We start from the raw sequence: 17,506 nt of genomic DNA on the forward strand, positions 1-17,506 counted from the left end.
TATTTGAATGGATGCTTTCATTTTTGCATCAGTTATAGAAGCATCTTATAATTTTAAAAAATAAATACGTAATAAAACATTGGAGTATCTCAGTGACGGTCTAACTGGGATTAGAATTTGCACCATGAACAGATTATTTATTTTTTTTGAAATAAAACAAAACTGAAGTCAGATTTGTAAGGATATTATATCAGGGTTACAAGCTGACAGGTTGAATTTACGCATAGCACTTGACACATACACATGTAAGGTCTACAGCACAGCTGTTTTCATTCCCTCTGATTTATATTAACCATGATTTAATCAATTTTGCGCCTCAAGTACAATGTTCTGTATTTGCTAGAAAACTATAATGTGAGATTAAATTCATTTAATTTTCAAAAACAAAATGTCACAATAGCTGTGCCTATTTTCCAATTTACTTTTATATTGAGTTGACAGTTTAATCTCAATAGGGGCTAAAGTGTTTTTTGGAACAAGTCAGAGAAATGAATGAAAGCAGGGACCTCAATCTATTTCGTTTGGCAAAGGGTCAATTGTAGGCTGTGGGAAAGTATGAAAATGTGTTGCTATAAAGCTCTATGAAATCCAACCAAATTCCTTGAGTAGCCCAAGTTTGGAGCGCTGCACCAGAAAAGGAAGGATTATTACCCTTTTAACTGTTCTGTGTTCAAGAGTTACCTGCAGATACGTTTACTTAAGGACGTAAAAGCTAAGTTAAAGGTGTAATTGTGAGAGCAATCAAATTCCTGCATTTTACAATTGAGGTTATTCCAGAATGTTTTAGTGTGCTTCTTCTGTAAGCTTTGACTTGAAAGTTGTTTTTTTTCCCCTAAGATTTATTCTCTGGGCGTTTCACAGTGCTTTGACTGTTGAAAGCACTGTTCAATTACAGCTGAATAGTAGATAGTTGCCTTTGAAGCATGATAAAATGTTTCTCCTGAGGGTTTTCCCTCCTGTGGCATTGGCTTCATCATCAATTTTCCATCTCATCCCATCAGTAGTTTAAATTTGGGATGGCAGCTAAGAGCACTTGGTCCACAGGTATTACTACAGAGGGTTTCTGTTGATCTGGTCTGTGCACACAAGCCTGTTAAAAAGGCTTTGTGAAGATACTCTGTTGATTTGAGTAACAGACCAAACAGAGGAATTTTAGAAGGCAACGTAAGGGTGTAATTTCGATTCTAATTAAGTACATGGGAGTGAAAACGGAGAACGAGAAGTGAAATTAAACTTGTAAAAATGATATTAATTGATCTTGAGTTATAAAAAGTTATCATTCAGAGAAATGAGTGCTCAATGAAATGCCTAACTACTTAAGGTGTATCAGTTAATATTCAAAAATCAGTTTTTAATTTTTTCCTGCTATAAAACAAAAAGAAAATGTTCGTTACAGTTTGCAGTGCAGAAGGTTATGCTGTGATGAATACAGCTTCGGAAGTTGATAGAAAAATTGAGGAAATTAAATTACTATTTATCTAATGAAATAAACTAAAAATAGTTAAAAGTGAATTCTTTGTTAAATCACAGGCTTTGTCTTCTAATTTATCTAATTTCTTACTATAATTTTTTTCCTAACAAAAGTATTTGAAGGATATGAGTCAACAGTGTCTTTCCCCATCAAACCATATTCAAGGACCAATGATTTTCCAGTAAGTGCTGTGTTCTCTAGTTAGATACAAGAGGTGCTGATGTTGACATGAGTGCAGGAACAAACTCTCACTTATCTTAGGGGACTACTGCTGCACACAAGTTAATGATTTCCTTCTTCTTATGCACTTGCTCATCACATTCCCGAGCTATTGTCAGTGGTATCCTTGAGCTACCTCTCATTCTTTTATATTTTGCTTCCACGAAATCAGACTTTCTTATAATTGTTTAATGTGGTCTTGAGCAATAGTTCTGCAGGCTGTCTTTGAAAGCTTTTCTTCATGCACTGGCTACCCGACCATTTTCAAAGGAATGTTGTTTTTGGTTTGTTAAGCCACTTAACACTGACCTATGAAGCATTCAAGCATTAAAAAAGGCACCTAACTCAAAGGATTAACGAGTTTTCTGTCTACATATAATAGACGACTTCAAAAAAGAGCCAAGTTTCAATAGTATTATAAAAGTAACAAGATGATTGTCATGAGAGGTCCTGCAGTGAGTATCTAAAGCCGTGTATAAACTGGTAGCTGCTCTGTCATGGTTTGGAGCTGCATTTTAGCCAGTGGTGTTGGGGATCTTGCCAAAAACTGAATCATCAACACAGAAAAATACCATCATACTTTGATCCACCGTGCAATACCATCTGGAGAGTGTCTAACTGGCAACAACAGCTTTATTTTTAATACTGACAATGATCCCAAACACTGGACAGAAAAACAGGCCAGTCATGGATCGGGCTCCCCAGAGCCTGGACCTCAACAGAGAACAGAACAAAAGACAGCCAACATCCAAAGAAGAGCTTTGAATGTCCTGCAAGAAGCCTGGAGAACTATTTCTAATAACTACTTAAATTATGTGGAGAAAACGTAATGTGCTCTTTCAGACTTGTCAAGTTGGTTTTACTTTATAATACCCTGAAAAAAAATAGTTAGCGCACTGTGAAAGTCCCTGCAGATGGATAATTACAATAATTATACACAAGAGTTATTGTTTCATTGGAAACCACAGGAATGACTCATTCAGTGATCCATGCATCATTGAATTTATACCTTGACTATAACATACACCAACACTAAAGGTTGGTTCTTTCAACCACCCAGCCAATTAAATATTGTTTACTTGTACCGACAGTGGATAGATGGTATATCTTTTAAAAACTTTCCCAGCACTAACTTTTTTTTTTTTTCATTGTGCTGCTTTACATCAAATCTACAGTATCTTTTATAAAAATGAAGGCATGCAAGTTCCCAAGAAATACCATTTACAACACCATCTGTCTCGTGTTCTACTGGTTTACCCATAACGTGGACTCATTGCTGAAAAATGCAACAAGGTTTAGACATACAGAATTTGTGAAGCCTCTGGAAAATGTTAATGGCTTAGCTTTTAACATTTTAAAGAAAAGCAGGATGATCCTTTTCTCATTTTCTCTCCTTATTCTCTCGTGCTTCATCATCTAGAGCGAAGAGGTAGAGGATTCTACGCTTCAGTCAGACAAGGCAGCCAAGGAGTCCAAGTTGACAAAAGGTAGGACACAAACTCATGCAAAAATAAACTCATTCTCAGATTGCAGGGCTGCTTGCACTTTTCGTTTTTTGTTTTGTTTTGGGCGTTTTTTTTTTTTCTCCCTTTTTTTTAGTTTATTACTTCAGTGAATGGGATGCAAAGCCTTTGGGGAAATATGAGTATATTTGCTCTGGTGTGCATGTGGATGTTTGTATGTGTCATATGCTGTTGTCTCTGCATTGCCGCCTGTGAGTCTGTTGGTATTTATGCGGGCAATTTCATTTGGTAATATCAGGCCGGAAATGGCTATGCAAAGATGAAAGAGCCTGCTTACCACTACGCTGGCGGGAGCCGTAAACATGCACGCATATTCAAATTAAGGCCCGCATTCACAGACTCCTCAGACGCAGTATATCAGGGTGCACGCAAGGCAAAACTAATAACTAGTTGGATTAGTTGCACAAGTAAACTATCCAGCCCTCCACAATAAGAATCAGGATCTTGTATTAAGGTTATGTGGGGGAATGGGAAACAATAGATCTCTTTCATCTCCAGTAGACCACAGATATTTGATTATAAAATGCTACCTTTCATTGTGCATGTCAGTCTTTCTCATGTTCACCTGTCTTTCTGTGCTCTTATTGTCTGTCCCTTATTTTTCAAAAGTCTTTTCTCTCCTGAATGTTTTCCATGCTTCACTTTTCTTTTTAACTTCGATTTGTCAAGAAAAAAATCCAGTTGTGCAATGTTTTTTTGTTTTTTTTTCTCCAATATCAACTCACCTGAATCCTTTTTGGTCTTTTCTCAAATCATTTTAACTCGTGTCTTTGTGCCATTACAGCCTCTTTTGCGCCCATCTCTTTTGCCATCAAGGCAAAGGAAAATGACATGCTGCCACTGGAGAAGAACAGAGTTCGACTGGACGATGACTCGGATGAGGACAAGGTCTAGCTCAGCTTTGTCTGTTTATTGCACTCACTTTAGATCTTGGGGTAGTTTTTGCACATTTAAAACTCATTTTTGTTTTAGTACCATTTTTAAGAATAAGTTCTGATGTGTTTGCTTGAAGTTGTTGGAAGAGGAGGGGCTGGAAGCTGTGATGGGTGGAGCTGAGATGATTGATAAGGAGCCTCCTCCAGTCAGCGTACCAGAAGAGAAGAAACCCACCCTCAGTTTGGAGGAGTTAGAAGCAAAGCAAGGTAAAGGTCTAAAAAAAAATGATAATGCAATGACTGTATGAAAGCTCTGTAGCTCTTTAAATGCTAATTTTAGCCATGTCTGCAACAGAAAGCAGTATAAAATATATTTGGAGAATAATTTTGGACAAGTCATAAAATATTCTCGTGCTCTCAAACTGCCCCACTGCCTGTACAGTTGATAGGATATTGGAAAAACGGGATGATTTCCCCAGCTCGATGACGATTTAATGCAGGCCTGCTAAAAGTGAGGTTTTTGTAAATGAGCTCAGCTTCCAAGTGATTTCTCTCACACCTTCTGGCTTTTTGGGAGGGTTGGTAGAAAATAAATTTTAAAAAAGAAGTGAGAAGATGCATAAATCCACAAAAGTCTAAATTATGAATTCCCTTAACAGGGTGTACCCTAAGGTAAGAATCTAGCTATATAGTATAGTAAAGTGCATGATATACATCTCCCCCAAAGGCATAATGGAATTATAGATATAGAGTGTCATCATGCTGGCTCAGCAAAGTCTTCCAACAGAAAATATGTTGCCTAAAATATAGAAATACTGCATCCTAATGCATACACAGAAAATCCCCCCTTTGTTCTCCAAGAAGTTTACACTGTGTGGTCCGATCAGGGCTTTGATGATAGTTTTTACAGAATGTTCTTCAAAAACGATTGAAAGATTTTAAAAATCAAAAGAAAAGAATTTGCCCATTAAGTTTTCAGGGTTAGTCACATATTCAAAAACTTTTTATCCACTCGATTATTTATTTTATCTATTTTAAAGCTGTATCGTTTATTTATGTATTTATGAATTGATTTTATTGGAATCTGAAAACAGATTGTACTTGAAGTTCTTTTGTTTTTTTGTTTTTTTTTAATCTTGTTATAATTTGCCAACTTCAGAAACCTGCAATCGGTGCCTAGCTTCAGCAAAACTGGACACCTTCCCTGATGACTTAAACCTGTGTTATTAAATGTCTATCTCCGTGCTTGTCAGAGAGATGTGATTGACATGCCGGCCTTTTGCCAGTTAATGCCCAACAGACATCTACGTCTGTAAGAATGCCGCATTGATGTCTGATGATAGAGAGCAAGAGTAATAATCTCTTAGCTGCAGAACGGAGCCTGAAACGATAGACGGACAGACAGTCAAAGACAAATGTGTCACTTTTCAGCATCAAGATAGTTGACCGGTGCCGTTTAGGTTCAGTGGAACACTCTTTGAGTGTGATGGCCTCTCCTGGAGCTGACAGACAAAAGAGAAAGACTAGAAGACCCTAATAAAAAGCTGACTGAATTGGTTTTGCTGTATGGCAAAGTGGCTGTCAGTCAGCAGGCCTAACTTGATCAGATAGGAGAAATGGTGGCAGGCTGCAAAACACTAATCTGTGTTGATGGCCTGGAACAGCGCCATCATGTCCGGTTTTTAGGGAGAGCTGCATAAATTGTTCAGACTGCCATCATTTTCGACTAAATGTGTGTGTTTTTAGTCTTTGTACAAACACAATTTTCATTTCATTATTTTATTTCATTCACATGGAATTGGTATTGACTAAAGATGGTGAGTGCACCCCAACACTCAAAAATGCAGCGTAACCCATTTTGTGCTTGATATGAATGCAGTAGTTGCTGCTAAGAACGGGCTCTGTGACGAACAAGAGCGTGTGGGGTAGAAGAAAGAGAATTTTTCTCCACTTGAGGTACTTTATTTGAAATGCCCGAGGAAGGTGTTTGGCAGAACATATCGATTGCCGAGACATTTCTTAATTTGTTGGAGGAAATAAAAGACGACCTGAAGCCTCCAGCTAGGAGAATTCAGGAAATGCCTGCTGCCTCACTTTTTGGGCTTCTGGCTCTTTGCAAGAAGTCAAGAAAGGCTTTAATAAACTTTTATTTTAACAGTCACAAGGCTTCATGTCAACATTTTAAGCGTTAAACCAAGAAAAACAGTTAAAGGTAGATCATGTTTGACGGTTTACCTGATACATGACTGAAACAACGACTTGACAGAGCTCCAAATGATGAAGTGGAAGTAAACGGAAGTAAGGAGTTTGGTTTAGTTTTATTGTTCTATTACATTAGTCAAATGTATCTATAAATACAGGAGTCAGATTGAGGCTAGGCAGGACTATGTCAGTGTCTAGGGTACCGATTCTGCTCCACTTGACTGTTGTTCATTGTACTCAAATATGATTTGCCTTAGCAGCTAGCCTATTTTTAACCCCAAAGAGATAACAGTAGACCCAGAGGTTGCATAACTTATACAACTTGTTTTCCGCAAGCAGTTGCTTTTATACTGTCTTGTCTTCCCTATTTTTTATTTATTTTTTTGCTCGCTCATGCCGTTGCTCCCTGTGCCCCATTACATTAGCTGTGCTCTTCTTACCTATGTATCCCCTACCCATCTGTGTCACTTCATCTCCTTTCCTCATCTCTCAAACCATGCATTTTGTTCCACTCCCATTGTCAGTTAGATGCCTGTCTTCTCTTCTCCACCCACGTTCCCTCCTACTCTGTACAAACCTTGAAGTGCATGAAATTATGCATCATCGGGGATTTCGTCGGGCCTTATCTTTTAGAGTAGAAACTTTGTCAGTCTTCAGCACTTGGAAAGTCAGAAAAATGCCAGACATTACCTTAGTTAGGGCAGAAATGTACTCTTAAAGTCTTTGCTTGTTTTTCGCTTCACAAATGTGAATTTTTCCCCGCACTGTTTGTCTCTTCATGTTTCATTCCGTGTCTCTCTGCTCTCTCTTCTTTTTAATTCTTTTATTTCCACAGGGAATTTACTTGTGACCAGAACAAGCTTTCCTTTTCTCTCACTTTTCTCTCAGAGCAAGTCAATCCTTTGTTCCCGCCATTTAGTAGCTGCATATCTGGCAGTGAGAAAAACAAAAAAGGGACAATGCCTGCAATCCAACCATGTCTCCTGTGTTTACCCTCTCATCTCTCGTCACTTAGCTAAGCAGAAACTGGAGGATCGTCTAGCGGCGGCAGCCAGGGAGAAGCTGGCCCAGGCATCTAAGGAGTCTAAGGAGAAACAGCTACAGGCAGAGAGGAAGAGGAAGGCAGCACTCTTCCTACAGACTCTCCGCAGCCCATTCGCTGGAGAACCTGAGGCAAAGAGAGCTGAGCTAGATGCATGTGCTCAACTCGAGGTAGGTCCATGGTTGCAACGGTTGCATAGTGTTCGTCACTGTGTGTTTCTATTTTTAACAAATGATAGTAAGTGTAATATGAATCATTATTCATGTTACACATGTCTACATTAACTCAAAAACTAAAATGGCATAAATATAGTGGGGCACATACCCACCATATGTAGTCACCACATTTTGCATGCATATTTACACAGCCACGAGTCCTAAACTAAGCTTTGTTATTCTTACTCAAAGTGTGGGAAATGCTACTTTCTTTGCATTTTGTTCTAGAGTCCTTGGTATAACTTTATAAATGACTGTGGTGAAATTGAATTTCTCCTCAGTGAGCCTTTCAAACCCAAGAACACTGTACCAGCTCTTAGGCGTGGTGGTGGTAGCATCATTCTCTGGGGTTGTTTTGCTGCCAGTGGTATTGATACATTGCACAAAGTGGATGGAGTAGTGAAGAGAGACGACTACCTCCAAATTCGTCAACTTCACCGATAAATGGTAGAAACACCAGTATCAGGTGTTCCACCATAACAATGATCCCAAATATACATCAAAACTGATTTTGGACTGTATAAAGCAGGCCTTCATTAAGCTATTGGGATGTCCTTCCCAAATCCACGACCTCAACCCTGTTGAAAATATGTGGATTGATCTTAAAAGCTGGGCCCGTGCTGAAAAACCAACACATTTCGATAAACTCTAGCATGTAAAGTGCTTTGAGGGGTCCCGAAAAGCGCTATATAAATGCAATCCATTATTATTATTATTATTTATGTCAAGACAAATAATTTAAAAATCCAAAATACACAATACAGTACAAAATGCACCCAGTTTTTTTTTCCTAGTCATTAAAGCTGTCTGCTGTACACTCATTCCAGCCGGGGGGAAAACTGTTAAAAAAGAATTAAAAGCCCAAAATTAGGCTGACATACATGCCTGTGATGAATGTATGTAAATTTCTTAATGCAGCTGTAGTTACCTAAATTGTTGATTCCCTAAAATGTTTATAGACTCCAATGGAGAGGAGCAGAGCCTATCGGCATATCCCAGTGTCACTCTAAAGATACAAACTGAATTATAGAAAACTTCTTTTCTTCACTCCTTTGTTCTATTTCTCAAATCTCCATACCTCATGTAGGGTACGGAGATTCTGTTTTAAAATTCTCCTTTGTGAAGTACTACGAAGGTGTTGCAATAATGCAAATTTTTAAAGCCTTTTGTCTGTCACAAAAAGGCAGCAATACTTTATAGTGTAAATAAGTCTCTGATAGTGGTCATTTGATGTGTAGATTGCCTGTCTGTGTGATGGATGTTGCATGTCAGCTCCTCATGTTAGCCCAACTGATTTGTGGTGAACTGGAATATTGCCTGTTAGACCAGGTGGCAACGGACAGCCTGCTGTCACTACTGTGCCAGCTCTTTCTTTCTTTACCAGATGTTCTCCGTCTTCTGCAGTGGCTATCAGAGCGTAAATATCCTGAGGAAAGAGTCAGGCCAATAGCCTACTGTAAATTAGCTGTGTACTAGTTAAATATTTGAAAAAAAAAGGTTGAATTTTGTGTGTATTCAGTCTTCAAAGTATTTTGTTTCAGTGGTGGGAAAAAGTAGTAAAATCTACGTAATGCTGGTATGAGGTACACATTGAATAGGACATTGTAAAAAGTCACACATCCTCAAGGCAGACAGTAGTGCAGTGTAATTGTTCGAGTCAATAGGTTTTTCAGTTTCTATTAAAGCTTTTTGCAGATTAACCCCCTTTAAGTAAGACATGTTCACCAATTTATTAATTTGGAGAGTCACTTTGAAGAACAAATTTTACCTGAATTTGTTGCAAGTGTATGGAAATCGAAAGGGATTAATGTGATTAACACGAATTGTTGTGAATATCCTAGGGGCAGTAATTTGGAGGGTCACAAAGAAGGATCATCCACTAGTACAATTTGGTGGAACTCTTAGTAGCTTTGAGGACAGATGTGATTGCTGATGCGATGCAAAATGAGCTGACTTGGAACTGTTGATGTAAGCGCTCCATGTTTCCCATAGTACCCATCATGTTGATTATCCTGCAGCAGTGTAGTGGATAGTGTAAACTGACATGAGTAAACAGATCCCGCTGGCTAAGCGTTTCAGGCCCAGGCAATTTATCCTTTTCCAAGTGACACTTTCAGTGTTGTGATTTGCTGCCGTTTTAGCCATTTCTTATTACATTTTGGCTGAAATGGTGACGGTGGTGGATATGTAGCTTTGTGTTTCCTGCAGATTGATATACTCAGAGATTGGTGCAGATTCAGTCTGGCTTTGCTTGTGTCATTTATCTGTTCAGCTGATTTGGTGTGTTAATTCTGTACACTGTAGCTTGCTATCACCAGTGTGTGAATGGGTGGATGATTGTGTATAGTGTAAAGCGCTTTGGAGTACTTAGGACCAAGTAAAGCGCTATACAAATACAGACCATTTACCATTTTATTTCAATTCAGCTGCTCTTACAGCTTCATTCGAACATGTTAGTGCTAAAGATGGCACCTTTTGGTTCTGTTGGTAAGAGGAGTGAAATGGAGGGCAATAATGAAGCAGTGATATTGTTTTCGGTCCCCTAACTGGCTACCAACAGTAGCAGATAATGATTGCTCAGTAACTGACAGCTTAATATACGACCATTCTCTGTGTAAGAGCTCTTCTCTGTTGGTCACATGGTTTAGGTGATAAATGCTTTCTTTATTATTATATACGAGGTCATTTTTAGTATACGAGAAATCTCGAAGACTTGGAAAATGTAGTTTCCCTTTGCTTCTGTTCCTCCCAAGAGTTGGGAGGTCGCCTTGTAATCGGAAGGTTACTGGTTCGAGCCCCGGCTTGGACAGTCTCGGTCGTTGTGTCCTTGGGCAAGACACTTCACCCGTTGCCTACTGGTGGTGGTCAGAGGGCCCGGTGGCGCCAGTGTCCGGCAGCCTCGCCTCTGTCAGTGCGCCCCAGGGTGGCTGTGGCTACAATGTAGCTTGCCATCACCAGTGTGTGAATGTGTGTGTGAATGGGTGGATGACTGGATATGTAAAGCGCTTTGGGGTCCTTAGGGACTAGTAAAGCGCTATATAAATACAGGCCATTTACCATTTACCATCTTTATGCTCCCAGGACAGTACTTTTCTTTCCCGCGCCTCTTACTGTCTGAACTTCTATATCTTGCTAGGTGTGAGAGGGCAGACGTTTTGTGTGCCTGGTGTTGGGATAAGCCTCCCATATGCCAATCCCAATTTGAAACCATCGTTTCTTCCTATCATTTCATTATCTTTCCCTCAAGCTAGACACCAGATTGGGTGTAAAAACTGCAGTGTAATAAATATCCTCCATTTCTCTGCTTCTGTCTGTTTTAAGACACTTCTTTTCTTCTGTCATGAGCACATTTTCTTTCTATTTTTTTGGCTTCTTCTCTCATGTTGTTTCATCATCATCATCTCTCACCCCATATTTCTCTTTGTCCCTTTCTCTCTGTTTTCTTACAAATTTTAGCAGATGGGTGAGGGGAATTAGATCCATGAGACAGCTCTGTTGATACTAAGCTGAAGTTGGAAAAATTTATTTGGATTGCTTTATTGCAGAGCTCATAATCTTTTTTTTATCTCACCACATAAAGGATGCCGTTTGATGTTCTTTTTCATCCAGATGCCCCTTTAGTACCAGGAATATACACAAATTTAAAATTGGCCGTCTCAGGAGCAATCTAAGACCTAACCCTGTTAGATAAAGTCTGTCCTTGGAAAATCTATTGCTATATTTAATCCGCTGATGGACAGTCAGCCAGTTTTTCAGTGTGAATCCAGCAGCTGACCAATCTAAAATGAACAGACTGACTCACACTGGGGTAATTAGAGGCACTTTGCAGCTGACAGTTGTAACTCAGTGTGTAGCCAGAGGGCTGCACTGTGTTGTGTAACCACAGTTTTCCTTCTGTTTTAAAGGAGAGAATATGAGCAATAATTTCCCAGGAGAGTAAGAAACTTTCACTTTTCCTGAGCCAGCCTTGTTACAATCCCTTGTCCCTTTCAGTGTGCATATGACTATTTATAGTACCGTCTCTAAAGAGAGAAAAAAAAACCCTCAAGTACATTTTTCTTCTTCACCTTTTGTGATTTTAGACACTGTGCAGCTGTAGGCCTTAGAGCAGAAAATAAGTCAAGTTAGAAAATTAAGAAAACAATTAATCAAATTTATCTAAAGCATTTTTAACCACCATACGTGAATACAGACTAGGCATATTTTACCCTTATATTTCCCGTGGTAGCTCCGCTATCTATAGCATAATATAGTGTAATGCAACCACACCTCCAAAACGTTTGTGTGACTGTGTAAATGTGGATAAAAACAAAATACAATCATTACTTACAATATAAAACAGAGAATATATCAAATATTTCTAGGAGTATATGTCCTTTTTCTTTTTCTTGTTTTTTAAAAGGGCATATTAAAATTGATGGCAGCTACATGTGTCAAAAAACGTGGGACAAGGCCACTGTGTAGCAACCCCCCCCCTTTGAGAGAGGCCTATTGTCTCATTGTTGTCTGATAGTAGCCAACTGCTCAACAATTGTGGGACTTCTGGGATTGTAAATTTAGTGATACAACGAATGCTGTCAGCTGGTCCAAGGTGTGGACTGCAGGCAGCCATGCTGTTGGAATAGATGCAGTATGCGGTTGAGCAATGTCTTGCTGTGAAAGGCCTCATCTAGATGTAAATATGGAATGATATGAAATATGCAACACCTTCTCTGAAAAAGTTGTTGTCTGAATTGGAGCATATGTTGCTCTAAAACCTGTATATACCTTTGAGCTTTCATGGCACCTTTCCAGATATGCAAGCTACCATCAGAGATGCAGGCTTTTGAACTTTGCTTTGGAAAAAGCCACATCCTCCCTCTCCTCTTTAGTCTGGAGGACGGAGCATTCATGTTTTCCAAAAAGACATTTCACATTTAAATTAATTTGACCAACAGTTTTCCACTTTGCCTCAGTCCATTTTACATGAGCTTTAGCCCAGAGTGGCGTTTTTGGTTCATGTTTATCTGTGGCTTCTGTTCACGATAAATCTTTCACCTGCATTTGTGAATGTCACGGTGAGCTGTGTTCATGCAGTGATTTCCATAACAGAATTATGCCTGTTTTTAATGTAGTACCACTCAAGGCCCTGAAGATCACAAGCATCCAATACTGATTCCAGGAATCTTTTGATGTTATATATTCAAAGTCTTCAGAGTTGTACAGAGAAACATGGATTTTGAAATAGTTCCACAATTTGTAGACGTATGTGTTTTGCAGATTGGTGAATCTCTGCCTGTCTTTTAGAGAAACAATGGCTCTCTAAGATGCTCGTTTAATACCCGGTTATGTTACTGATCTGTCACCAGTTAACCTAATTACTTGCACAGTGTTCCCCCAGCTAGGGTAAACACATTCCAGCCAGGGTTGTCCATTGCCTTCATCTTTTTAAGTAGACAAGCTTGTTAATTGTCCACAATATCAGATATAGGAAGGTACTGTGCATGTGGGGGGAAATAAACAACAAAATAAAACTGACGTTTGTTTGCTCTCTGTCCTCATTTTGTCTTTCTTTAGCTGCAAGAAGCTTTTTCTGCTTTTGTGGATCCTGCACCTCCTCAAGTATCCCCTGCACCACCTGTTTATGCTCAGGATCAAAGATTGTCTGTGGAGAACCATAGAAGCCACCACAGCAGGGAGCCCCCATCCGTCTCGTCATCATCTTCCTCGTATATTACCTCCTCCAAAGGTCCAGAACGCGACAGAGATCGCGACAGAGATCGCGACAGAGATCGAGATCGAAACAGAGATCGAAACAGAGATCGAGACAGAGACAGGGACAGACAGAGAGACAGAGACAAGGATAGGAACAAAGGGAGAGACAAAGACAAAAAGAAGAAAAAACACAAGAGGAGGTCAAGATCCAGGTCAGCATCGAGATCAAAGAGCAAACACTCCCTTCCCAGTGCCTACAGGAGATCCCGCAGGTCCAGGTAAGACGCTCCCACTGAAAAGTCAGCCTTTTTTTATTTCTTTTAATCCACCACAAAAAAGTCAGAGTGAATGCAACAGTGATGCTGCTCACTCCAGCCACAGGCGGCTGAAAAGAAGCTTCTGTTATTTCTTTTTTGTCATTATGTTTTGCTTTGAGTTTATGCTGCCTTTCTACAGATTTGTGGGGTTTGGGGATTTTTTTTGTTTGTTTGTTTTGAGCAAGGTAACTGAACTGAGAGGTTCAACTATTAGAACATTGTGATAGGAAAGAGACGCACACACACAGGCTGTATTCTTAATCTTATCCTGGTTGTTTCATTTTCCAGCCTTGCTATGCTGTGTTTGTAAATGGCATGCATGTTCTGCATATTAGGCAGTGGGACAAAATAAATTTGACTGCCCTTTATGGAAAGAAATCTGACAAGGTTATTAATTTCTTAAAATATTTATGAATACTTACGTAATGCTTTTCTGCCTAGTTAAGAATAAAAGTAGTATTTCCATTTTGTGAGTCCTTTTATATAACTTGTATTAAAGTAATGAACTGAATAATGATTTTTTTTCCTGTTCAGTTCCTCAGTATTTAAACAGTGTTTATCTGTAAATTGCACCACGTTCAGGTCTTCCAAAAGTTTACTGAAATAATTGAAAGTCTTATTCAAACCTATCTTTTCTTCATTTTCAGTTGTGCAAAGCCCTCATGTCGCCTTTTTTTTCTTTTTCACTTTAACGCCATTAGGCTTATCATTTTGTTTTTGCCTCACTCTTCTCCTCTTTTTCTTTATTTCCAATTCATTTGCTTCTCTCTCATATTCTGCCTTCTGATATTTAACGATTTCTTCCATCTTTCATTCTCTTTGTTCCGCTCTCTGTCCAGATCCCGTTCACACTCCCCAGGGAGAAAAGACAGAAGAGGCAACTCATCAGAAAGGAGACGCGAGGAGAAAGAGCGGGAACACCATCATCCCAGCAGCAGCTCCAACTTGCCCAGGGGGCTTTCAAGATCCAGGTAAATCTAACAGCAGGTGTCTTCACAAGTCATAGGTCCTCACATGCAGCTTTGTTTTCACACTAAAAACATAGATTTTTGCTGCCTTTAAAGCTGAGAAGGGGCACTAATGATGCGACTCTTGGGTGGTTAGTCCATATTTTCTTGATATTCTTCAGTTTTCTTTATTTTTACAAAAGCAGCGGGGGAACCGTTATCAGTGTTCAAGGTTTTCCATGTGTCATTAAGGCCAACTTCATGTAACTCGAAGACAGTTTGATTCCCCAAAAAGGGGAGGGCATGAGGAAGTTTTGGCAAATGCATTGCAGAGTTCATCCCAGTAAATATAGTTTTGTCTTTATAATTGTACAACAGTCGCTTGATACCGACAGATAAATAGGCATTGTTACAAAAAATAAAAGTACAGTCTTTTTAAAAAAAAATATGCTCACTAGCGTTTCACTGCTTTAGGCACTGGGCAGCCTCCTGTCATTGATTCACCTGGGAAATCTGCAACATACCAAAGAGTCTCTAAAGATTTTTAAGGCATCCGTCCAAAAGAAAGAGCTGAACCAGAAACAGACCTCTCATCACGATAATGATGAAAGAATGAAGCCTTATGAAATGGACTAGTTGTTACCACAAGGCAATACTAATATTACAATATTATAAACAAACAACAGCACAAGCAAGAAAATCCTCAAAAATCTTGTAACTGAATGAAATTTGCAGGGAATTGTTCAAACCAGAGTAAGAGACTGGGAATAACTATGCAAAATGCCTCTTAAATAGAGTTTAATTTGCCTGTGAAGTTAAGGGTGTATATTACAGCAGTTCATATGCTCAGTTAAATTATAATTAAAGACGTTTATTTTGTACATTTTGTTTTGAGTACACCAATATTTCATGCAAGGCTTGGCAGATACAAACCACCACTGTTTATTGTGCAGTGTTAATATCTGATTGAGGCGTTTTAGTTTTTAGCTCCTGCTGTGCTCTTCTTGCGTTTGTCAGGTCTCCTCCTGAACAGCAGAGGAGCTCCTTGGCATCCTCAGGACAGATGCAAATTGCGGCCTCCTCGTTCTCACCATACTCTTCACCCGGCAGAGTTTTGTCTCCATCAGCGAGCCCCGCCTCCAGCCTGGCTCACTCAAGGTAACCCCTCCAGACGCTTGTCAATAATCCAGCTTGCATCCGGCATGTAGATGTAAATGAAAGTCTCTTTACTGAAGGCTTAAATGTTTTGTTTTGGGGTTTTTTTGTTTTTGTTTTAGCTTCAAGTAAATGAGAAGATGTATTCTTGCATTTAAATCTCTCTTATTTGCAACAATAGATTGTTCCTTTAGGTCTGATAATCGAACACTCCAGCTGCTGCCGATTTAAGAACCTAACAGAGGTTATGCTGATGCACTCTTTTTCACTGACTAATGTTTAGAAATATTTATTTTTATGTTGTTGTTGTTGTTTTTTTTCTGTTTCTAAACTCCTTCTACTGAACAGTGTTTGCTCTCCTGATATCACAGCGCACAGCTTGGGTCTTTCAGCTTAAAGGTCACAAGGGCAAAAGCGCATTAATGATCTTGGCCACAGACTTGATAAGACTTGCAGTTGGTAGTCTGCCACTTTAGCAGCGTGTTGACTTTTCAATGCAAGAAGACTAAATGTTGGCCAGGCGCACTCTGTTCACTTCAATATCTTACTAAAAGAGAAGGACTCATTATGAACTTGTGGCTTGTTGGTAAATAGAGCCTGTTAATTACAAAATAACAATATTTTAAATTCCACCTCTTTTATTTCCAAAGTTTTATTGCAAAGTTTCCAGATTTTAAGCGTCATGCCTTCTAGCTGATACCAACCAGTGCGTTTGTGGATGTTCACTTGTTTTGTAGTTTAAAAGTTTAATTTTTCAGTCTTTAGTTTGTGTAACCCAGCATAACTTTTAAAATCTGCTGTCATTAAAAAACAGGCTTCTGGGAAAACAGGAAACAATGTAAATATTTTTGACTTCTGCAAAATTGGAAAAACACAACAGTTCCTTTTATGTTCAAACTGAAGTATTGCATGCACCATAATTTAATGTTTTTAAAAGCTCTGCTTAACCAGTATATCAGCCGTCTCATGTGCTTTGTTATGAAGGAGAATGCTTTTTCTTCCATAGATTTAGTAAATGCTCGTCTTTTCATGTGGGGCGCAATTATCCTGGCAGATGCAGGAGTCATTCCAATAGAAGACAGTCTTTTGTTGCCCTTTCTTCCTAAACTGTGGGTGAAAGCATGAAAGGTCTTGCTGTTTACTTTCTCCGGGGAAAGGAAACTAGATCATGATGCCATAATAACAGCGGGAGGGGCAGGTAGTACTTTATACTGAGTGCCGTGCACACACACAAACGTTTGAAATCTTCCATCTTCGTGAGAGGAAGAAAAGCTAAACTTTTTATCATGAGCAGCGGTCTTTTCTGCAGTTATGTTCACCTGTTGTGTTCAATCAACTTGTACATGATTTGTTCCTTTTTTTTAATCGCTTGATGAATTATGAAATGCTGGACTGTAGAGACATTTAAGCTTCGGAAGGAGCCGTGAAGCTGAACTTGAGGCCTGAAATTTGTCTGCATGATTAAATACTCTGTCTGTGTTTGGTCTTTTAACTCTAGATGGAAATTTCAATGTTACAGGACACTTCTTTCACCTCTTTCCTTCCTTCCATCTTTTCTTTCTATCGCTCTCAATGCCTGTCGAACTTTGGGCATTTCAGAGAAACATCATAAATATTGAATATTCTCTCCTGCTTACATGATTGATTTTATGCTTTTTGACTCTTTTGTGTCCTTCTCCTCTGTTTTCTTTTCAGGGGTGGTTCTCTGGAGAAAGACAAGGCAGTGTCCTCATCCATAGTATCCTCTGTTCAGTCTAAAATAACTCAGGTATTGTTCTTTGCTCTTATCCCAGATGCATCCCCTGCTGAACTTTTCCATCCCATCCAATGAAAGTACTTAGTGGTG

The 17,506-nt window shown here is 39.1% G+C and overlaps 1 protein-coding gene across 5 annotated transcripts in view; it reads left to right on the top strand.

The window, feature by feature from the left end:
* sfswap (splicing factor SWAP) overlaps nt 1–17,506 on the top strand; it is a 55,333-nt gene that overhangs the window by 27,366 nt on the left and 10,461 nt on the right. For all 5 annotated transcript variants that reach the window (XM_086300499.1, XM_086300501.1, XM_086300500.1 and 2 more), the window contains 8 exons: nt 3,111–3,177; nt 3,998–4,101; nt 4,226–4,355; nt 7,306–7,502; nt 13,104–13,519; nt 14,398–14,529; nt 15,523–15,663; nt 17,356–17,428. In XM_086300499.1, the coding sequence (XP_086156625.1) occupies nt 3,111–3,177; nt 3,998–4,101; nt 4,226–4,355; nt 7,306–7,502; nt 13,104–13,519; nt 14,398–14,529; nt 15,523–15,663; nt 17,356–17,428 (1,260 nt within the window). The remainder of the gene's footprint in view (nt 1–3,110; nt 3,178–3,997; nt 4,102–4,225; nt 4,356–7,305; nt 7,503–13,103; nt 13,520–14,397; nt 14,530–15,522; nt 15,664–17,355; nt 17,429–17,506) is intronic.

Source organism: Aulonocara sp. 'chitande type north' Nkhata Bay, linkage group LG7 (genome assembly GCF_057382095.1).
Source record: "Aulonocara sp. 'chitande type north' Nkhata Bay isolate Kocher_YH1m ecotype deep benthic linkage group LG7, A_spYH_male_GT1.1, whole genome shotgun sequence".
NCBI classification, from domain to species: domain Eukaryota; kingdom Metazoa; phylum Chordata; class Actinopteri; order Cichliformes; family Cichlidae; genus Aulonocara; species Aulonocara sp. 'chitande type north' Nkhata Bay.